At 41.4% G+C, this 20,653-nt stretch overlaps 1 protein-coding gene across 5 annotated transcripts in view; it reads right to left on the minus strand.

The window, feature by feature from the left end:
• The window catches only part of arid5b (AT-rich interaction domain 5B), a 139,917-nt gene that overhangs the window by 84,546 nt on the left and 34,718 nt on the right, over positions 1–20,653 (minus strand). For all 5 annotated transcript variants that reach the window (XM_059947361.1, XM_059947365.1, XM_059947363.1 and 2 more), the window contains one exon: positions 15,753–16,010. In XM_059947361.1, the coding sequence (XP_059803344.1) occupies positions 15,753–16,010 (258 nt within the window). The remainder of the gene's footprint in view (positions 1–15,752; positions 16,011–20,653) is intronic.

A 20,653-nucleotide genomic window follows, 5' to 3' on the forward strand; every position in this document is an offset into this window, starting at 1 on the left:
CAAGCGGGAGAATGTGGAGGGTGTAAGTAGCCATGTGACAGAGAAGCAGTATCAGATAGGGAGCTGGAGTGGTGGAGATGGGGGGGGATATGGGATTAGTAGGGTGGGCACTGTGGATAGCACGATTGGATGGGCTGAATGTCCTGTATCCATACTGTATCGCTCTATGAAGAAATAAGTGGGGGTGAATAGGACTGAGAACAGGAATAAGCTCAAAGGATAAACGGCTTCGTGCTGCAAGGAGATTTGAAGTCCAGAACTCAAGCTGAGTTGCAAAGGATTTTGGGGTAGACAAGGAGAGGGTCTCACGTTTGGCAGTTCAGCCGAGGCTTGCTGGATGAAGGGGGTAGATCATGGCGATTAGGGTTTATAGTGATGTTGGGAGGAAGAGGGGTGCGACTGCACCACTGTGGGATGAATGATTTACAAATTGGGGCCTTTGTGGTGATGGGGGTGGGGGGAGGGAGGGAAGGAAACAAGATTGTCCTGAGATCAGCTCAGAGTGCGACTGCCTTTGAGGAATGGGTGTGAGTAGTTGGATTTGGGCTGGAAAACAGCTAAATAAAGAAACATTGAGCTGAACTGGGTTTCACAGGAATAGAACTGCTTCAGAGAGCAGCCTACATGGTTATTTAGAAGCAACATGTAATGGGCAAACCAGTTGCCATCTCAATCGTGCAAGGGGATCCCTATCAGCTTAGATGCAACTGATGTGAAAAACCCCATCACTGGCAGAGAAGTCTCTCCTCGGTAGGGACACACACAAAATGCTGGAGGAACTCCTCAGCTCAGGCAGCATCCACAGAGGGCAATAGACAGCTGGTGAGACACTTCGCCAGGGAAGGGGGTATAAACCACAACAAGGTCAGTGGGGGGAAGAGGTGAAGTACAAGCTGGCAAGCGATAGGTGTAAGAGGTAGAGGGCTGACAAAGAAAGGATCGAATAGGAGAGGACAGTGGACCGTGGAATAAAGGCAAGGAAGTGGAAAACCAAAGGGAGGCGATGGGCAGGTCAGGAGCGTGGGTGAGGAGAAGGGGGCGAGGTCATCGAGATGGCAACGAGAATGGGGAATAGAAAACGTGAAGTTAGAGATGTTCATGCCACCAGGTTGGAGGCTACCCAGATGCAGTATGAGGTGTTGCCCATCCGAGCCGAGTTTGGCTACATCAGGGCAGTACAGGAGGGCCACAGACTGCCATGTCGGTACGGGGATGGGAAATCGAATAGAAACGCATGGCTTCTGGAAGATCCTGAAAGAGCGAAGGCGATCAGCAGAGCTCTTTAAATCTGCATCTGGTCTTACCGACGTAGAGAAGGCAGCACCAGATACAACAGATGAACGCGACAGACTTGTAGGTACCTGAAAGGACTGTTTAGGGCCCTAACTGATAGTGAGGGAGCACAAGCCATTGCTTAGTCATTGCCAGATTGGTAACTGGAAAAGAGTCACAATTACATTCTGCTCTGAAAATATGCAAACCTATGGCAGGCTGCATCAAACAAATTATTTTGTGAATATACTCCTGAACACCGTAAAATCTTGTACATGCAACTAAGAGGGAAAAGGCAGATTTAGATCTAACACATACATTGAGACATACAGTGAAACGCGTCATTTGCATCAACAGCCACCAGACCCGGGGGCAGCCTGCAAGTGTCCCCACACATTCAGGCACCAACATAACATACCCATCATGCTCAGAACACAACAAAACAGAACTTACCAAGCGACAAAGCGTCAACAGCAAAACGAGCCCCGACCCCCTCTCCTACCCACCCACTCGCACACTCTGACCCCAGCACAGGCCAAACTCAGCCTCGTCGATTCGACGTCCCAAGCGGACTTGGGGCTCCGGCTGTCAGGGCTCGACTTCTGGACTTCCAGCCGACCTATGAGCTTCCGTCCTCGCTAAACGGTGGCAAATTTGGCCTGCGAACGAGATCCCAGACCCCAGGCCCCGATTTCTGCACTTGCCGATGACAGGAGTGCGAGTGGCCTCGCTGGTCTGCCAGCCCAGCATCTGACCACGTCCACATCACCGGCCTTGGAAGGTGGAGCAGGGGCTTCGACCCCAGCCAGCCCTCTAATTCCCCCAACATCCTGACCCCTAACCCCTCCTTCTATCCCCAAAGCGCTCCTACGAATGTTAGAAGAAACAAATAAGTCTGACCTGCAACCTCAACAGAGACCACAGCTCGGTGTCATCTTGACGCACTTGGTTCAATATTTCATCCAAAATACTTCGGTCACCTGTGCTAAGTGTGTAAGCAATACACACTGCTGGTCACACTCCACTTGTTCAATCATTAGCGATCAGTGCAGAAGGCAGTGTGGGATCGTTTGCGTTGAGTGTGATGTTCCTCTAAAGGGTTGTCTATTAGTGGATCTTTGAGTGGCTGTAGAGGCTGGGCCACGACCCACATATTCTAGGATACCAGGGTGGATTTCCTGAATAGAGAACGCCTGTGTGTCGCTGTTCAATGTGGGGAGGCTGATGCTGCCAGGGTGTTTGAGGGATCAGTGTTATAACTCAAGATGACCAGGGACCTATCCTCAGCCCTCAGTGCCATCTTCCTGCAGCTCCACCACTGAGGTCTGGAGGACTGCAGCCTCCATATCGCGCCTTTAGCACGCCAGAAATTGCCTACCCTAACACCGCCAGCAGTGCTGGAATATCAGCCTGTGATTCTGAGCTTAACTCTCTGAAATTAAACCTGAAGCCACGAGCTTTATTCGTGCACGGTTGACCAAGCCAAAGGCTGATATCTAATGTTTACCTGATAAGCAATACTGGCACTGGAAATGCTTTGGACTTTCATTCTGAAAAGTTAAGGATTAAACCCAGTCCCCTGTGAATGTTCGGACCTCACTTGCCAAGACCATTAAATGCTCTTCCACTGGAAATAAAAGTGGACCAAATGGGGCAGGGTTAGACCCTGGGACAGCCTAGATGTCCATGGAAAGACTGCTGCAAATAATGAATCTGCCCTATAGGATGCATGCATATGCCATCTGGAAGCATGTCAAAAGTTCTGCACCTCAACCCCCACCCCAGCAGCGCTTCTAGTCCACTTTAAACACAACCCAAGATTTATTCAGGCTCAAGGAAACATTTTAGAAATATTATGTTCCGAGCTCCAAATTAAACTACCCAGATTCGCCTATAATTGTTTCCTGGCCCATTTTTAAGCTGTATAAATAAGCATTAGATTTTAATCATCTCAAGGACAAACTGAGCTGTGGTGCAATGAGATACAAGCAATAAATAAAATGGTATTTTGCAGCATATGATACATGCTTCACTACGTAATTCAATTTAATAAGGAGTTTTACATGATTTTTATATTAAAATTGTGATGAATAAAATTTTAATTAATTATTAGACACAATGTGCCTATTCCCTTTGCTGTGAATACCAAGATAGAATCACTTACACTCTGATGCTGATAATCTGCCTCCTATGCTCATTTATTAAATCAACCACTTGTAAACCATCAATTCATTGTTCAGCTTGCTAAAGTCCACAATTTCTGCAATCTATTCCCAGGGCATGCAAAAACCAGCAGGTTCTGCTTGGAAAATTCCTATAGACAGCGCCTTACTTACTAAATTATGACATCCATTAGTACCAGCAAGGGAGGGGGAAAAACATGCAAGCTTTGCCAAGACAGTGAAAGCAAGCCTGAGCAAAATCATTCTTCCTAAAAATCATAATTTGTTTTCACTCACAGAAAAAAAATCCTTAAGCAGAGTGCTCCACTTTCAGAACAAGTAATGACACGCAGACTGCAATGAGTTAGTGTATGCGTCTGAGTGAGAATATCACAATACTACAGCACCATTGTCATTAATATTCCCCAAAGCAAAAATGTATTATATGTTCAGAGCAGAGAGTAGCCAAAGGCAAGGTTTTTTCCCCTTATAAAGTAACCCAATTACTTCTAGCCAAATGGAATTTTTATTAGTTTTGCAATGTCAGAAAGGAATGTAATTAATAGTTTGATTTAAATCCATTTTCTTTCCCCAACTCCCTCCTCCCCCCCCCCCCAACACTCCACATTAGAAATCACGGGATTTCTAAAATTATCCAAGGAAATGTATAACACGGGCATAAAGAGCTCACAGAGTCTTGCTTGAATACCACTGTAAATAAATTTACTGTGATATGTCAAAGCTGTGCATAAATGTAATTAAAATATAGAACATCACACTTTAAATGCTCAGTTGGTGTTAAGTTTGTTTGAAACACTGGGGAAAATTCCCTCTGTCCTCATTGGTACAAATAAATTATCACACACTAATTCATTGAATTCAAATCAAAAACAGTCTCACTTAAATGCAATAGTGTGAATTAATGAAATTACTAAATGCATTAACTCAATATTATTTCAGTTGTCATCCTGCTTTATGAATTAACATGTAACTTTACACCAATAAAACATATATATTTAATCATTTTAAACTGGAAGCATTTAAATTGATGCCTAAAAATTTTGGAGAATCCTCTCTTCACCACTCCCTCACGTCCTAAAGTCCTACATCTCTGATTCCGAATATTAGGACAGTGATGCTCCTTTTTATAATATGAGACATTGTTGGTTAGTTACATGTTATAAATGGCATAAAACTGAGTTCAATAGCTCAATGATAATGACCGATGTTCATACTGACCCACAAAAACAAACCAACACGGAAATCAGGAACACATTAACCCAAATTAAAAATACAAACTGTCGCAGTACTTAGGTCAGACAGCATCCCTGGAAAGGCGAGGAGGATTAACAATCAAAGTTCATTGCCCTGATTGCAGGAGTTGGAGCTCTGAAAAATCATCCACCCAATATAACAACTGCTTCTTACTCTGCCTGCCTTTTACACTGACCTACATCAGTACAAAGGGTTTCTGAGTCTCCATGTGTTATTCCTATATTCAATTTCTTAAATAAATGATTGTATGTATTGCCTCGATGCAAAACTTCTGCAAATTACCACATTTTGGAAAATTAATTGTGAAGGTCACAGCAAATGATGTTTTAATATTTGAGATGTAAGCACAGGATAGGACCTATTGGCCTGTCAAGTCATGCCATCCAGCGATCCCCTGATTTACTCCTAGCCTAATCACAGAACAGTTTGCAATGACCAATTAACCTACCAACCGGTGTTGGTATGTGGTATGTGGGAGGAAGCCAGAGCACCCGGAGGAAACCCACGTGGTTGCGGGGAGAACGTACAAACTCCCCGTTGGAATTGAACCCGGATTGCTGGCACAGTAAACCGTTGTGCCAATCACTATGCTACCTTGTTGCCTTTGGCAGACACACTGACCATTGCAATTTGGTGGGGGGGGGGGGGGAGATAAGATTCACCCAGCCCAAGGCTTTAACGAAAAATTAAATTTTGACAAAGTGCTTGTTGACATTAGCTTATTTAGCTCACAGAGTTGGCGCAAGTGAGTAAAACTGGCTCACATCTTGCAACACACTTCGCTTCCTGGAACACAATGGGAGTGGATTAGGATAAATTTACAGTTCTGACATGAAAGGAGATGTAAATTTATGGACACCATTCTTTGTAAATACAGTATGGCAAAGCAGAATTCAGTGTCAAAATTTGGCCATACACAATAAGCCGTTAGTGTAACATCTGCAAGGGTTAATTCTGAATCTTCAAAATTGGATTATTCCCTATTTAAACCTTAATTTTGCGATGGGGCAATTTCAATGCACACAGTGCCAGCATATTTATCCTGAACTATGAATTATACAAGCACTAATTACCATGCTAAATAAATCAAAAGCACTGGGGAGTAAATCTGATGCAGTGCAAGATAAACAGTGCATGGAAAATATTAAAATGTTTTTTTATTGCAGTGCATGCATAATTCGAAGGTATGATCAATTGAAAGCACAGACCATTTTAATTGCTAATAGTAGGAGCTGGTTTTACAGCATGCCAGAATCAAGGGCACTTTGTAAGTGCTTCCAACTTGTGCTTTTGCTTTGAAGTGCTGGGTATATCTAGGGGTATAAAACCTTGGAGAACACGGGAATATTAAACGTCAAGTTGATGAGACGGAGAGAGCGCTAAGAGGGTGCAAAGGACGTGTATTAATTTGGGATAGCTCCCCAAAGCATGAATGAAACCGATCCAAACAGACTGCACTGGTCAAGCAAACTGAAACTGCCACCTTCTCAAAGGCAGGTAGTTAACAACTGCCCCCAACTCTCAGCGCATCACTGCAAAAATTGCTATATGCATTTAACAAAATGAAACATCCTCATACTTCACTGAAGGGATTATTGATAAGGGATAGATACTAGGACAGGGAACCCACATCTCAGTAACTAGGATTATTTAGGGAACATCTTGATAAAGGAGCTGGAGGTGGAGAGGGTATAGACTTTACAGAGGTAGTCCTCAAGAGGAACGTTGACTGCAGTAGCGGGAAGAACAAAGGACTGCTGTAGAAGTTTAAAGAAATGAGGGAGAACAAGGTCATGGAGGGTCTAATACAGCTTCAGAATACGTCCCTTTAGAACAGGGATGAGGAGGAATTTCATTAACCAGGGGGTAGGGAGTCTGTGGAATTCATTGCCGCAGATGGCTGTGGAGGCCCAGTCATTGGATACATTTAAAGCAGAAGTTGATAGATTCTTAATTTTTTTTTATTTATTAAGATGCAGTGTGGAATAGGCTCTTTTGGCCCTTCAAGCCATGCCACCCAGCAACCCCCGACAGAATCCTAGTCTAATCACAGGACAAATTACCAATTAACCTCCCAACCAGTATGTCTGTGGGAGGAAACCGGAGCACCTGGAGGAAACCCACGTGGTCACAGAGAGAACATACAAACCCCTTACAGACCGCAGCAGGAATTGAACCTGCATCGACGGTAGAGCGCTGTGCTGACCGCTATGCTAACGTGGCATCAAAGATTACAGAGAGAAGGCAGGAGAATGGGGTTGAGAGGGAAAACTGTGATCAAATGGCGGAGGAGACCCACTGGTCCGAATAGCCTAACTCTGCTCCTACATAGCTCTTATGATCTAACACATGGAGAGAACTTGCCATCAAAGCATTGCTGGACCTGACTCAATATATCTTAGCAGGGCACTTTGAGAAGAATCTCACCCACGTTAAAGAATAGCACCACTGTGAAATGAAACACCTAACCCTTTTTGAAAAAAAACAACCAAGATCAGCTCTGCAAAATCTTTCTCAGAATTAGGCTACGCCTTTCTGTTCAGTTACATTATAGCAGAGGTGCAGACAAATCTCTTGGGAACTATTTTATGCGGAGCTGCCTCCAAGCCCCATGAATGTTCTTTGCAGATTCATCAGAAGATCATTTAATTGCATTTTTTTTTGCTGCCACGCACAACCCAGCAACCCCAGAGTGCGTGGAGAGATAATATTTCATTTCAGTCAAGTTCTGAGATACACTTCACAAAGCTTTGAGTCAAAAAACCATATATCACGGTTGATGCAAGGTGGGCAATGCTTAAAAAGTGGCCCAGGGAGAAGGATGTTGATACACTTCCATGATGAAATTCATTTTAAGAATGGAGTACAGTGGATTACAGTTAATTGGACCATCAGTTAATCTGGGTCAATTCTTAAAGAACAAAAACTAAAATCAAGAATAGAGCTAGGATTCCCTTCATTTATTGGGACACTGTGGCACTTAATTGAGGCAGGAGACTGTTGAACAGTTTGTAACTAGTGCAAATCGGGTGCACTTACAAAGTCATTAGACACCACACCATACTTGGCATCAGTTGCGTGTGCTCAAAATGCACTAGTTCTTCTCGCTAACAGTTGGTGAGAAATAAATAGTAAGACAACTCAAAATGCTTTTGCTCACCGCAGTTTCAAACATTCGGGCTTGGAGATGCCAGAAACGGCCAGGAGTGAAAATGAAGTGATCTTACTACTTCAATGTGTTCGAAATTATGAAGAATTTGAAGACACCTTGAATGTTTTAATAAAAATGAAGATTTGGAAGATTGTATGAAGGCAGCCCATTATCTGAACTAGGTGTCTGCACTGATTTTGCTCATTTACAGTCAATCACAAGAACATGGCAGATGAATTCCTCAATCAATAACTATTAGGAACTAATAAAGTTTTATAGTACTGTAGGGGTACTGGTTATAATTTGTTCTGTATTTCATTTAAATACATACAATGTTACTTAGTTAAATAGTAGTTTGTCTTTTTTTTAAATATACATTTTAACTATTACATGAAATTTTGGCTAATTGGAGTAGCTGCTTAATTGGGCCAAAATGTACTGGTCTTAATGTGTCCCAATTAACCGGAATCCACTATGATATTAATGCACGCATGTGCATCTATACTTATTTGGACAGAAAGGTAAATAATTTCCAGTTCAGTTCATAGCCTGTGCTGAGATGGTTGAATTTGGGTGGATTGGTTGTACTTTGGTTGCTGCGTTGTGGAGAAGAAAATTACACTGGTACAGCAGATTGGAGGCTGCTGCCTCACACACAACTGGCCCCAACCTGCAAATGTCCTCACCACAAGCTATCTGATATTGTTTACAGACCCGAAGACAGAAGCAAATTAGGCCATTCAGTCCATCAAGACTGTTCAGACGTTCAATCATGTCTGATTTATTTTCCCTCTCATCCCTATTTTCGTCTATAACCTTTGACACTCTTACTAATTACGAACCTATCAACATCTGCTTGAAATACACGTTATTAGGTACGAACTTCATGCACCTAACAAAACAGCCACAGTGTGGGTATGCCCATGCTCTTCTGCTTCAAGGTTCAGTGTGTTGTGCATTCAGAGAGGCTTCTCTGCACACCACTGTTGAATCACATGGTTGTTACTGTCAGCTTGAAACAGTCTGACTATTCTCCTCTAACCTCTCTCATTAACAAAGCATCTTCTGCCACAGAACTGCCCACTGGATGGCTTTCGATTTTTTTACACACCTCACATCCACAACTACATATGGCAATGAATTTCACAGATTCCCCACCCTTTGGCAAAAGAAATTCCTCCTCATCTCTGTTCTGAAGGGACACACTTCTAATCTGAGGCTGTGCCCTCTGGTCCTAAACTCTCCCACTATTAGAAACATCCTATGTCCACTCTATCCAGCCTTTCAATATTCCATAGGTTTCAATGAGATCTCCCCTCATTCTTCTAAACTCCGGTGTGTACAGGCCCAGAGCCATCAAACACTCGTATGTTAACCATTTCATTCCCAGATCATCCTCGTGAATGTCCTCTGGTCAAGATTCATGCAAAGGGAGCAGTAAGCATGTATATCACATCCCTGAGAAAAGCTGCCCCACTGTGAGAACTGGGGAAAGGGACTGAAATAGGAACACAAACAAAAGCTTGGTAGTATCATTCATAATACCATTTATCGCTGCCCATTACAGCCTCTAGGTGGACAGGGACTCAAGCTCATCCTGTTCTGTTGGCAAAGAGCCCCAAACAAGTATTAGCCAGAGAATATACAAATAGGAATTGCTAGGTAATCTCAAGACCATATGTGGGGTCTTTAAATAAACCTGATGAAATAGTTGTACCTTCTATAAGGGAGATAAGATTTGTTGAGGTACAGTCCAGGGCTTATTGTTAACTGCATGGCCACTCCAAACAGGGAGCTAGGTACATCTGAAACCCAACAAGATTTATCTCTGTATAATGTCATATCCATTTTAACCTCGATTCAAAAATAATTTCAAGTAATATATTATCTAGAATGTATTCAGGTTTAGGCTTTTCTGGTCCCGAGCCACGCAAATAAATACCGGTTTGGGGGGGGGGGGTCCTCTCCCTCATGTTCTATATCTGTGTGCATTATCAGACACAAAATAATTCTCTTAAAAATAGACGACTGTCATATAAATAGTTGCTTGCATTCTTTTAGGCTATGTAATATACCCATCAATTTTAATCATAGCTAAAGCTTTCGAGGTTAATAATAGCAGCGAAGCTCGTTGGTAAGGAAATGTTGATGGAAAACAGAATACACATGCTCCAACCCCCAAAAGAGAAAAATAAAATGACCCGGGGCTTCTGATTGATACAAGTACATCACACCTTGTACAAGACTGTGGCTGCATCACAGCTTGCAACCTGAGCAAGGCTTTCACTAATTCCAGGGACGGATTACCCACTTCACATGAATTTATGCTCCACGCCCCATCCAGTGAAGGAAGTGGAAGGAAGGCTTCACGCAAAGTTTGAGAATTTGTTCTCTGCTGTAGTATTCTAAATTCTTCCGTGGCTGGACTGAACTACTGGAGGCATGCAGCTTTTATAAAGGACCTGAAGTAATTAGAAGGACAGTCCAACATCCACTGGAGCACTCCTACTTCCATTTCTTATGGCCACGGGTTCAATTTCAATTAAAGTATGAATCCCTTTTGAATCTCAGACACTCATTTGATGAAACTATTCCAAAGTCTCCAAAATGTAATCGGAGAGACAAAGACAGGCAGAGAGGCAGAGACAAAAAAAAACACCAACAGATTTAGTACTTGAAGCAGATGTGTGGAAGAAACCAAAACAAAGCTATTAATATTTGCATTGTAAAGTCATTTAATATATTCCAAGCAATAATCAGTAAGTTAATTATTTATATTAAATAATGTATTGATTGCTGAAGCTGTTTGTGGTTGAGGACTTGCTTACAGAGAACAATTATCCCTGACAGCTTTACCATGGTAACCTGGTAAAAGCAGTCTACTTTTCAGGCTATAGGACTTCATCTAGTCTTTTCTCATTGTATAAGTGACACACATTCATCATCACTTTAATTATACTTCAGCTTAAAAAAATCTTGATGCATTTTTGATTGTTGAGCAGTTAAGTCTGTCGTGTTTAAAGTTAATGCACTGACAGATAAAATAATCAGCAATTTTCAAAAGGAAAATGTAAACTAATTTAGGAATGTTATGTACATATGCCCACAGTGAGATGCAGGTAAATGTTTTCATCCTTTGCAATTCTGGAATGTCTTTATTATTACAAAGAATTCAAAGTAAATGTTTTGAAGTAAACTTGAGTTGAAACCATTTAAAGAGATTAAAGATGAGATGTATTTGTCACACGTACATTGAAACATAGTAAAATGCGCAATTTGCTTCAAATCAAATCAGTGACGATTGCGCTGGGAAGCCCGCAAGTGTCTGCATGCTTCCAGTACTAACACAGCACGCCCACAACTTACCATCCCCAACCTCTACGTCTTAGGAATGTGGGAGGAAACCAGAGCACCTGGAGGAAACCCATAGAGTCACAGGAAGAACATACAAATTCCTTACAGACAGTGGCGGGAATTGAACCCCAATCTTACATCTGACTTTGTAATAGCATCATTTGGACTACAATGCTACCCTGCCATCAATTAGTTTCCCTGTTGTCTGAAAATGCAAGTTTTTGCTGATTGTGAGGTGCTAGATTGAACCGCATTCAGAAGCGCTCAGCATAAATTAACTAGGCATTTTTTCTGTTTCATTTAATGTTAAGCTGCACCTGCAGAAATAAAAGTGCAATGGATGGAAGGTATTTGACATGTGAAGAGTGATCATAGGGTGCCCTATTCAGGAAGAAAAACATATTCCTAGGTTAATTCTGATTCAGCCTGAAAAAACAGGCAGGTAGACAAATAGATATTAATAGATACTTGGGTGCAGTCACAAGGCCATCAACTAAATGCAGAAGTTATATGATATTATAAGCTTCAATCTTGTAGCTTGAGTACGTTTACAAATAACTGAACATACCCAAGTATAGGTTACAGCTGTCAAATGGTGTCCTGGTGTTTATCTATTATTTCTTTGACATACACTGTAAATGCAATTTTATATTACACTGCTAAAGTATTATTGTCACAGTGCCAGGACTGGAGTGCTTGTCTCAATGTCAGTGTAATGCAAAATGGCATTCATCATGTTATGTGATTACTACATTAGAAAGGAATTCCAACAGTCTTTAGGAGAATTCCATTTAGATTATGAGTATATATTAAACCTATCATTCACCAAAAATTCAACACTGAAGCATGTACAATAATAACTGATGCTAATAATCCTATCAATAGTTACTTGCACACTGTGGTCATAAAACACACCATCTGAACAAAATGAGTCAGTCCACTGTGTATTTTTTCCACTTGGCCTGCCCAGAATGACAGATATTCAATGCATTTTTTAAAAAAAATTTCCTTTGAGTTTTCAAAAATCAAAGTGAAACAGAAGCAAGTTTAAATTTATAGCTACAGACACTGATAACAATCTGCAAAGAAACTAATTAAAGTAATTTGATAATCTAAAGGCAGCTGGGCGAGAGAATTCCAGAGCTCAAAAGTTCAAGGTTAATATTTCCAAATAAAGGAACCACAGCCAATATTACCAACTGCATTTTGTCACTGTTACTCACTTCTGGCAACAGTCCAACCGAATGTGATTTTTCAGCAACTACCTGCTCTGAATCAATAACCCAACCCTTCACAAGACTGATATCATGTTTACTTAGTCCTATAAAAGCTCTAGAATTTTACAATCTCCAACTTGCATCTGACTGGCTTCCTCAATCCAATGCAGAATACAGACTCATCACATTTTGCTGGTTTTCAGTCAAGATATAACCAAATTAACCTTGAACCAACCAACAATCAACACTTTGCTTTTCCTCCACAGGTCTCTGGGTTTCTCAGGACTTCAGCATTTGGGATCAGGTGTCCTCATTCTAAAGCAGGATGAACTAGGTAATGGCATTTGTATTTTTTAAATATTTTCTTCCAATCTTATCTAACTCAACCCCCAAAATCTCCATCTTACTCCAAGACCTCATGTAAATCCTATACTTCGTTGATCCCAGTAATGAAGAGGCCTTAAACAATGGAATTATTAACCTCCACCTCGTTCCTCCTTCATGACATGCTGTAAAACCCCCGTATCTTTTGCAAAGCTGACCTCTTTTACTTTGACTGGGCATTAATTAGCATTTTACTATGTACCTATGAAGGTGTTTAGAACGTTTTATGATGTTAAAGGCCCCATATAAAAAACAAATTCAAATGCAATATTCTGTAATATATACCAGGTACAAATGTTCAACAGCTCACAACCATTTATTCCAAGTTCCAAAATGGCTTTCAGACATATTTCCCATACTTTTTATAAATTATTTTTTTTGCATGAGATAAAAGATAACTATCATGGTAGAAATGATGATAATCTGAATATACTCTTTCAATAATCAAATACAGATCTCTTAGATTTGCATATTCCAACTATATTAAAATATTCATTATAGTTTGTGCTGTTGGGCACCCCAAATGTAATCTGATTAGAACCATGATTTTTATTTCAGGGTGCAAAAAAACTTTGTGAACCTCACTGTTGGCTGCTTGAAGGTAGGTAGTTCTTTTTTGTTGGTGGGGAAGAGATTTAAACTCTGCCTAGAATTTGCTTAGCAGAGACACAGGAGATCCTGCAGATGCTGCAAATCTTGAGCAACATGTACAAAATGCTGACAGAACTCAGCAGGTCAGGCAGTACCTATGCAGGGAAATAGTCAACACTTCAGGACGAAACCCTTCATAAAGACCGGAGAATTTGCTTAAAAGCTGCAAAGATGCCAGTGAGATAGCCAATGCTAGTGAGTTAGGGACAGCATCTCATGTTTGGTGATCTGCGACAGAGTCGGGGGTGGTGGGGGGTTGATCAAGATGACTGGTGGATGGAGATTTGGGCAGGGGAAAGAGGAGGGTGTGGGTCAGCATCATGAAGAAAGCAGCTGACACAGGGGCCAAAAAGAGGGCAGTTAAACAAATAATTTTGAATAAAGGGCCCAGCAACAAGCTGTGACCAGCTGAGGAAAATCTTAAAACTACACATGAACGTAACAGCGCACTGCAATAGGCAAGTCACAGTGTTATGCCGACAGTTTAACCAACTCTAAAATCAATCTAACCCTTCTCTCCCATAGAGCCCTCTATTTTTCTATCAACCATATGCCTATATAAGTCTCTTAAAAGTCCTTAAATTATTTGCCTTTCCCACCACCCCTGGTAGCAAGTATTATGCGCTCACTACTCTGTGTTATACTTAACTCTTACATCCCTCTATACTTCACTCCAATCAACTTCATTTTTTTTTTAAAAAGGTGATTAGACAAAAGTATAGGGGGAATATCTGAGATGGAAATGGCCTTTCCCAAGACCACTTTCACCCTGGAAAGTCTCTGGCTGTTCACCTAATCTACCCCTCTTATCATCTGTTGGATTTTTCACATCCAACGGCAGATAAGCTTTAAATCATTTGGAGCCGACTTCTCCCAGCAATATTTTATTATATACTGACCTGTTGTGGAAAATAGCTCATTCAAACGACTGCAATTTGCAATGGGGAATGCCCTTTACAAAATTTTCACTAGGGGACTATGTTGTAGACTGAGAGGCTTATGCCTCTAGTGCTGAGTGAAGACTGGGAGTTCGATTCCCACCACGGTAAGGAGTTTGTATGTTCTCACTGTGACCATGTGGACATTCCTCCAGGTGCTCTGGTTTCCTCCCACATTCCAAAGACGGACAGGTTCGCTATGGGCATGCTACGTTGCCGGCAGAAGCGTGGTGACACTTACAGGCTGCCCAGCGCAATCACCGCTGACTTGATTTGACACAAATGTTGCACTTCACTGCATGTTTCGATGTAGATGTGACAAATAAAACTAATCTTCTTCGGCTCACAATATCCAAGTTGGCATTTCTGCTCCACCTACAATGACCTTATTTGCCACATTAGGTCTGTATCCAGCTGCGGCTTGAATATTTATTATCCAAAATTTCCCTACATGTAATAATTGGACCCAACTCCACACTTCCTATTGCAGCATACTCCAGATATCAACTACTGTTTTAAAATACTTGCCTCCCAAATCCCCATTAGAACTCCTACCTCTCATCTTAAACCTATGCCCCCTTGTTTCTGAAGGTAATCAAACTTCAGTGCTTGTGTACATCTTAATGTATCATGGTGTAAATTCACTTTGACGTGTACTTGATTTGACACTAAACTATGCAAATATAAACTGTATGTGCTCTCAATATTATTTATAAATTATTTATTATTATTTACATTTGAACTTTGAACTGATTTTGAAGTACATCCCACACAATCTTGTTCTGGCATCAGACTGGGCGGAATTCAGATTGCTTTTAAATTTAACAGATTTGTCTAAAATGAGAACTTAAGTTGCCAACAATTCAATTGCAGCAAAAATCCTGCCTTGGCAAAAATCAGCCCAGCTGGCTACTGCAGCCGTTTGTTCAGCCTTCATTCACAAAACATTTCCTACCAATAACAAATCCAATTTTTTTTGTTTTTCTGTCAACTGTTTGCCTCTAACAACACGCAAAGGTTGAACATTACTTCTGCTAGCTCTTTATGGTTACCTCTCAAAATTCTACTTTAGAATATTAATGACCTTTCCACTTTCCAATAATGTCAAACCCAGTTTCTAAAGAATTTGACAAAAAAAAAACCATGAAGAATTTACCAACTTGGATTTCTTCATCGTTTAGCAATTCAAAATTTAGTACAGTCCTTGGATCCCAACTGATTTTGGCATCTTTGAAGTCTGCAGATATGCAGTCCAGCAGTTAAAATTCCGAACTTTTACTGCATCTAGTGTTTCAACCATGCTGTTGAGCTGCGGTTACCATTTTGCAATGAGAAGAAAGATACTTACCAAGCTCATCACAGACGCTCTCACTCTCAATCAGAGCTGGATGGTCAAAAGTGTCACGACAATACAGGATGCGGGTACTTCCATTAAGGATTGCAATTCCACCCAGCGCCATCACGAACTGGTCAACCAGCCAGGAGGACGATTGGTTCTGAATCCTCTTCAGCATAGTACGATAACGGCAGTACTGCGGGTAACTGAGGACAATGATTTTGGTGTTGTCAGCGTCATCGCCATCTTCGTCGTCATCATCTTCGGCACCTGTTGGGAAAGGCAAGCACCGCAGGCGTTACTGAAGAACATTAACTGCACTGAATGGCACATGGGTATATCCTGTTACTATTGACAACTGCCAGCTGTCTCGGCTTTGTGTTACAGTGTAAATTGAACATACTTCAAATTAATATAGGATATAGTCAGAATTGTTAAATATTTGCTCCCATTATCACCCCATGCAGCAAGAGAAATGTCACAAACTATTAATGACACTACACAAGATTCTGCCTTGAAAGCTTGTTGATATCATTCTGGGGGAAAACAGAAGTACATCTTGTGGGATTGAAACCCGCTTGCTGGCTGATTAAATATTTCACTGATAGACTGAATGGAAAACGTCATTAATTAATGCATAGCAAATCTGTCTAAAAACAGATTTTTAAAAAAAGTCTTCTGCTATACACTGGGAGCTAGGTTGCTACCTAAAACAGGAACTGGTACAATAGTGGCTAATAGACTCATTACCCTGCACTAACTTAGGCTGTCAGACGCCACACCTAAGCTAATGACATGTGTACAGCAATTTATCACGTTACCAAGTAGAGGGGTCTAAATAGCACCACATAGCTAATAGCTTCACTGCCTTGCTGGCCATTCTAAATCAGGACACACCAGCAAATAATTCTGTTCTAGAATTCAAAGAACTTCTTGGAAATGCAGCCTAGAAAGAAAAAGAAAATCAACTGCTTAGGAATGCTGGAGACACACACACACACACACACACAGGAGGTCAGGCAGCATCCATGGAAATGAATAAACAATCAACATTTTGGGCCGAGACCCTTCACCAGGACACCTTCAGAATGTTGATGTGCAGCTGAGGATGTTCCCCCCACATTATTTTGATGGGTGAATGAGTAACTTAGTTTGACTGTACAGACCAACAAGCTATAAAGTGCTAAAGTTTGGTCCATACTGAATCAAATGATGTCAGCCGCAGAGGAATCCAATTCTGCACCTCAAAATATGCTGTGGAAAACTGACCAAATCCCACTTCTCTTTGATTCCTTGTGATGTGTTACTGTGATTTGATACTTATTTAAGACCAGCCTGAACATTCATGTTAGCACATTGAAATTCGGACTTTGGGATTGTTGGGAGCACTCAAAATTATTTTAAAGTATTCCCAGTGGAGTTAAGTGTTTCAAACATATGGTACAACTTGTATCCCACTGTTCAAAGTAAAATTTATTATCAGAGTACAGAAATGTCACCACATACAACCCGGAGATTCTTTTACTGCGGACACATTTGGCAAATCTATAGAAACAGTAACTGTAAATGGGATCAATGGGCAACAATCTGTGCAAATGCAGATATAAATAAATAGCAATAAATAACGAACATTAAATAATATAATCGTTCTTAAATGAGTGTAACTATCCCCTTTTGTTCACGAGACTGAAGGTTGAAGGGTAGCAGCTGTTCTCGAACCTGGTGGCACCAGACCTGAGGCTCTTGTACCTTCTATCTACCTGATGGCAGCAGTGAGAAAAGAGCATGGCTTGGGTGGTGAGGATCTTTGTTAATTGCTTTTCTATGGCAATGTTTCATGAAGATTCGCTCAGTTGTTGGGAGGGTTTTACCTGTAATGTACCGGGCCAAATCTGCTCAAAGCCATACTAGGCCATAATGCAGGCAGTCAGCACACTTTCCACCACACATCTATAGAAGTTTGCTAAGGTTTTTGATGACATGCCAAATCTCTGCAGACTCCTGAGGAAGTAGAGGCACTGTTGTGCTTTCTTTTTAATTATATTTGACGTGATGGGTACAGAACAGGTCTTCTGAGATAATGACATCCAGGAATTTAATGTTACTGACCCTCTCCCACCTCTGACCCTCCAATGATTATTGGCTCATGGAGTTCTAGCTTCGCTGTTCTGAAGTCGACATTCGGTTTCTTGGTCTTACTGACAGTGAGTGAGAGGTTGTTGCTATGACACCACTCAGCCAAATTTTCAATCTCCCTCCTGTATGCTGATTCATCACCAGCTTTGATACAGCCCACAACAGTGGCATCATCAAACTAGCATATGGTGTTGGAGCTGTACTTAGCCACAAAGTCATTGGTGTGAAGCAAGTAGAACCGGGGGCTCAGTACATATCCCTGCGGTGCTCCTGTGCCGATGGAGATTGTGGAGGAGATGTGGAGGGCTGGCTGAGTTAAAGGAGTGGGACAGGTCCCTTAGGGGTTCCATTTAACCAAACGTGCTTTTCAACCCTTTAAATTTAATCTCTGGAGTTAAGATGGAATAAAAAATTATTTTTGTAAGTGAGGTGCCATGATCCACAGCAGTCTATTAAAAGAAGTGGATTTTGTTATAAATCAAAATAGACATTATTTATAATAAAATGTTATCTATAAGAATAAACTGCACAATCTCTTTTCATTCTTACTTCCATGGTCAATGTGTGAAGTAGTGTTCTGTTACATTCCTTATAACCGATAGGACCGTTGCCACTTAGGTGTCCCACCGCCCCCCTCCAGGGGTGATACTCGGCTACAATAACAGGGGGCTTCTTCACCCAACCTGACCCTTCCCAGTCCAGTAGTGGAAGAACCCCGCTGAAGTTCAAAGCTGTTTCTGTGACGTGATTGGCCAGTGCATTCAACTGTTGGCCAAAAGGCTGGCGGTTTGAGTCTACCCAGGGACAAAGAGTTACAGTACAAAGTACCAGAAGCTGAATACACAGGGAAAAAAAAGAATCTGATAATCTGCTATCAAACAATTCAGAAATCCCTGCAATGATGTTTACTGTACTCCTTTTAACTCAGTGTAACCCGATTCCTGCATTCCCTTCAAACTAACCCGGACTCCATTTCCTGTGCTCCTTTTAAACATGCTGGATTTGCTGGAAAGTTTTTTTTTCCCCGAAGCTGTTGGCACAGCATTAAAATAAAGTGAATTTGAAGTATTTTTAGGTATTAGTGGGAATAGCACCTAATAGGCCAGAAAATCTGCAAGTCCAGCATGACCAAAGTCCCAACTGTGTCAGATTAACAGAGTTTTACTGTAGCTAGAGATCTGCTACGGGTCATTTGATATGTTATTCAATCTTTGAGGAACATGAAGGCGCATAGTGTAAATTCATGGAGCCATAAGGAAGTCAACAGACTCAATTTAATCTGTATTGCGTATATTGAATTAATTCTAATCTCCAGTTCTTTTCCTATTACTCACTAGCATTGGTAGCAAATGCACTTGCATACCAGAACCAAATTTTTAACAGCTGCCTTAAAAACATGTATTTATGTAGTACTATTTACCACCTGAGGTCAATATAGTGCTTTTACACCTCATGAAGTGCCCTTGAAGAATAATCCCTGTAATGTAGGATGAAGCAGGGATACAGCTGGCAGACAGGAAAATATTCTACCTTCGAACAGTGACTGGACAGGCCCTGGATGTGGGTCAAATAAACCCAGGTTAGGTCCCAGCACTCGGGCTGCAGGATCTCCAGGACGTGGAAGGAGTGTCGAGGGTGGAGAGGTAGGGGTTTGGGGTTGCCTACATCTAGTTAAGAAGCTTTGGCCTTCACAAGTGTGGGGTGAGCTGGGGCAGACAATTAGCCTTTTCATGAACATCACTTCTGTGTGTTTATTAACTCTAATAAAATAGCCATGCCTCGTTTAAAAAGCTGCAGTTTGCTCTGCTCATTGACACCAACTGCGAATTTGAATGTAAAACGTTTTAACTTTCCTCCCAAGCTGCTAATATCACCTTCAACTTCCAAGATGTTCCAAATGGAAATACACAAATCCTAAACCACTGTCTGGTACATTTATTTGTTCCACACTTGGAAAATCATAAGTATTATGTGATGCCCCGTAAGTAAAATATCAACCAAATCCAAATTAAAATGGTATATCGCTTTCTCTAAATGGACACAGAGAGGCATGAAACATCTGTACATTCAGACCCTCTATTAGGTACACCTACTTATTAATGCAAAACATCTAATCAACCAATCACGGGGCAGCAACTCGATGCAGAAAAGCATGCAGACGTGGTCAAGAGGTCCAGTTGTTGTTGGGACCAAACATCGGAATGAGGAAGAAATGGGATGCAAGTAACCTTGGGCATGGGATGATCGGTGGTGCCTGAGGAGCCGGTTAAAGTATCTCAAAAACCGCTGCTGTCTTAGGATTTTCATGCAGAACAGTCTCTAGAGTTTACAAAGAAAGGTGCGATAAGCTGGAAAACATCCAGTGAGTGGCAGCTCTGTTAATGAGAGGGGTCAGAGGAGAATGGCCAGACTGGTTTAAGCTGACAGGATGGCAGTAACTCAAGTGACCACACATTACAATTGCGGTGTGCAGAAGAGCATCTCTGAAGGCACAACACATTGAACCTTGAAGTGGATGGATTACAGCAACCGAAGACCACAAAGACTCGGCGGCCAATTCATTAGGTACCTCCCATACCTAATAAAGTGGCCACTGCGCGTATATCCGAAAATAGCCTCTGAAAGAAATGAGTTTTCTTTCCAATGTACAACTGCTACTTTCTGGCAACAATCGAGAAAATATCGAACTGTTAGGTCCACACTGCTTGCTTCAGAGAAAGGTTAGTCGAACTGGCACCATATTCAAAAAGATCAAAAATGTATAATCAGATGCACAT

Source organism: Hypanus sabinus, chromosome 22 (genome assembly GCF_030144855.1).
Source record: "Hypanus sabinus isolate sHypSab1 chromosome 22, sHypSab1.hap1, whole genome shotgun sequence".
Taxonomy (NCBI): Eukaryota; Metazoa; Chordata; class Chondrichthyes; order Myliobatiformes; family Dasyatidae; genus Hypanus; species Hypanus sabinus.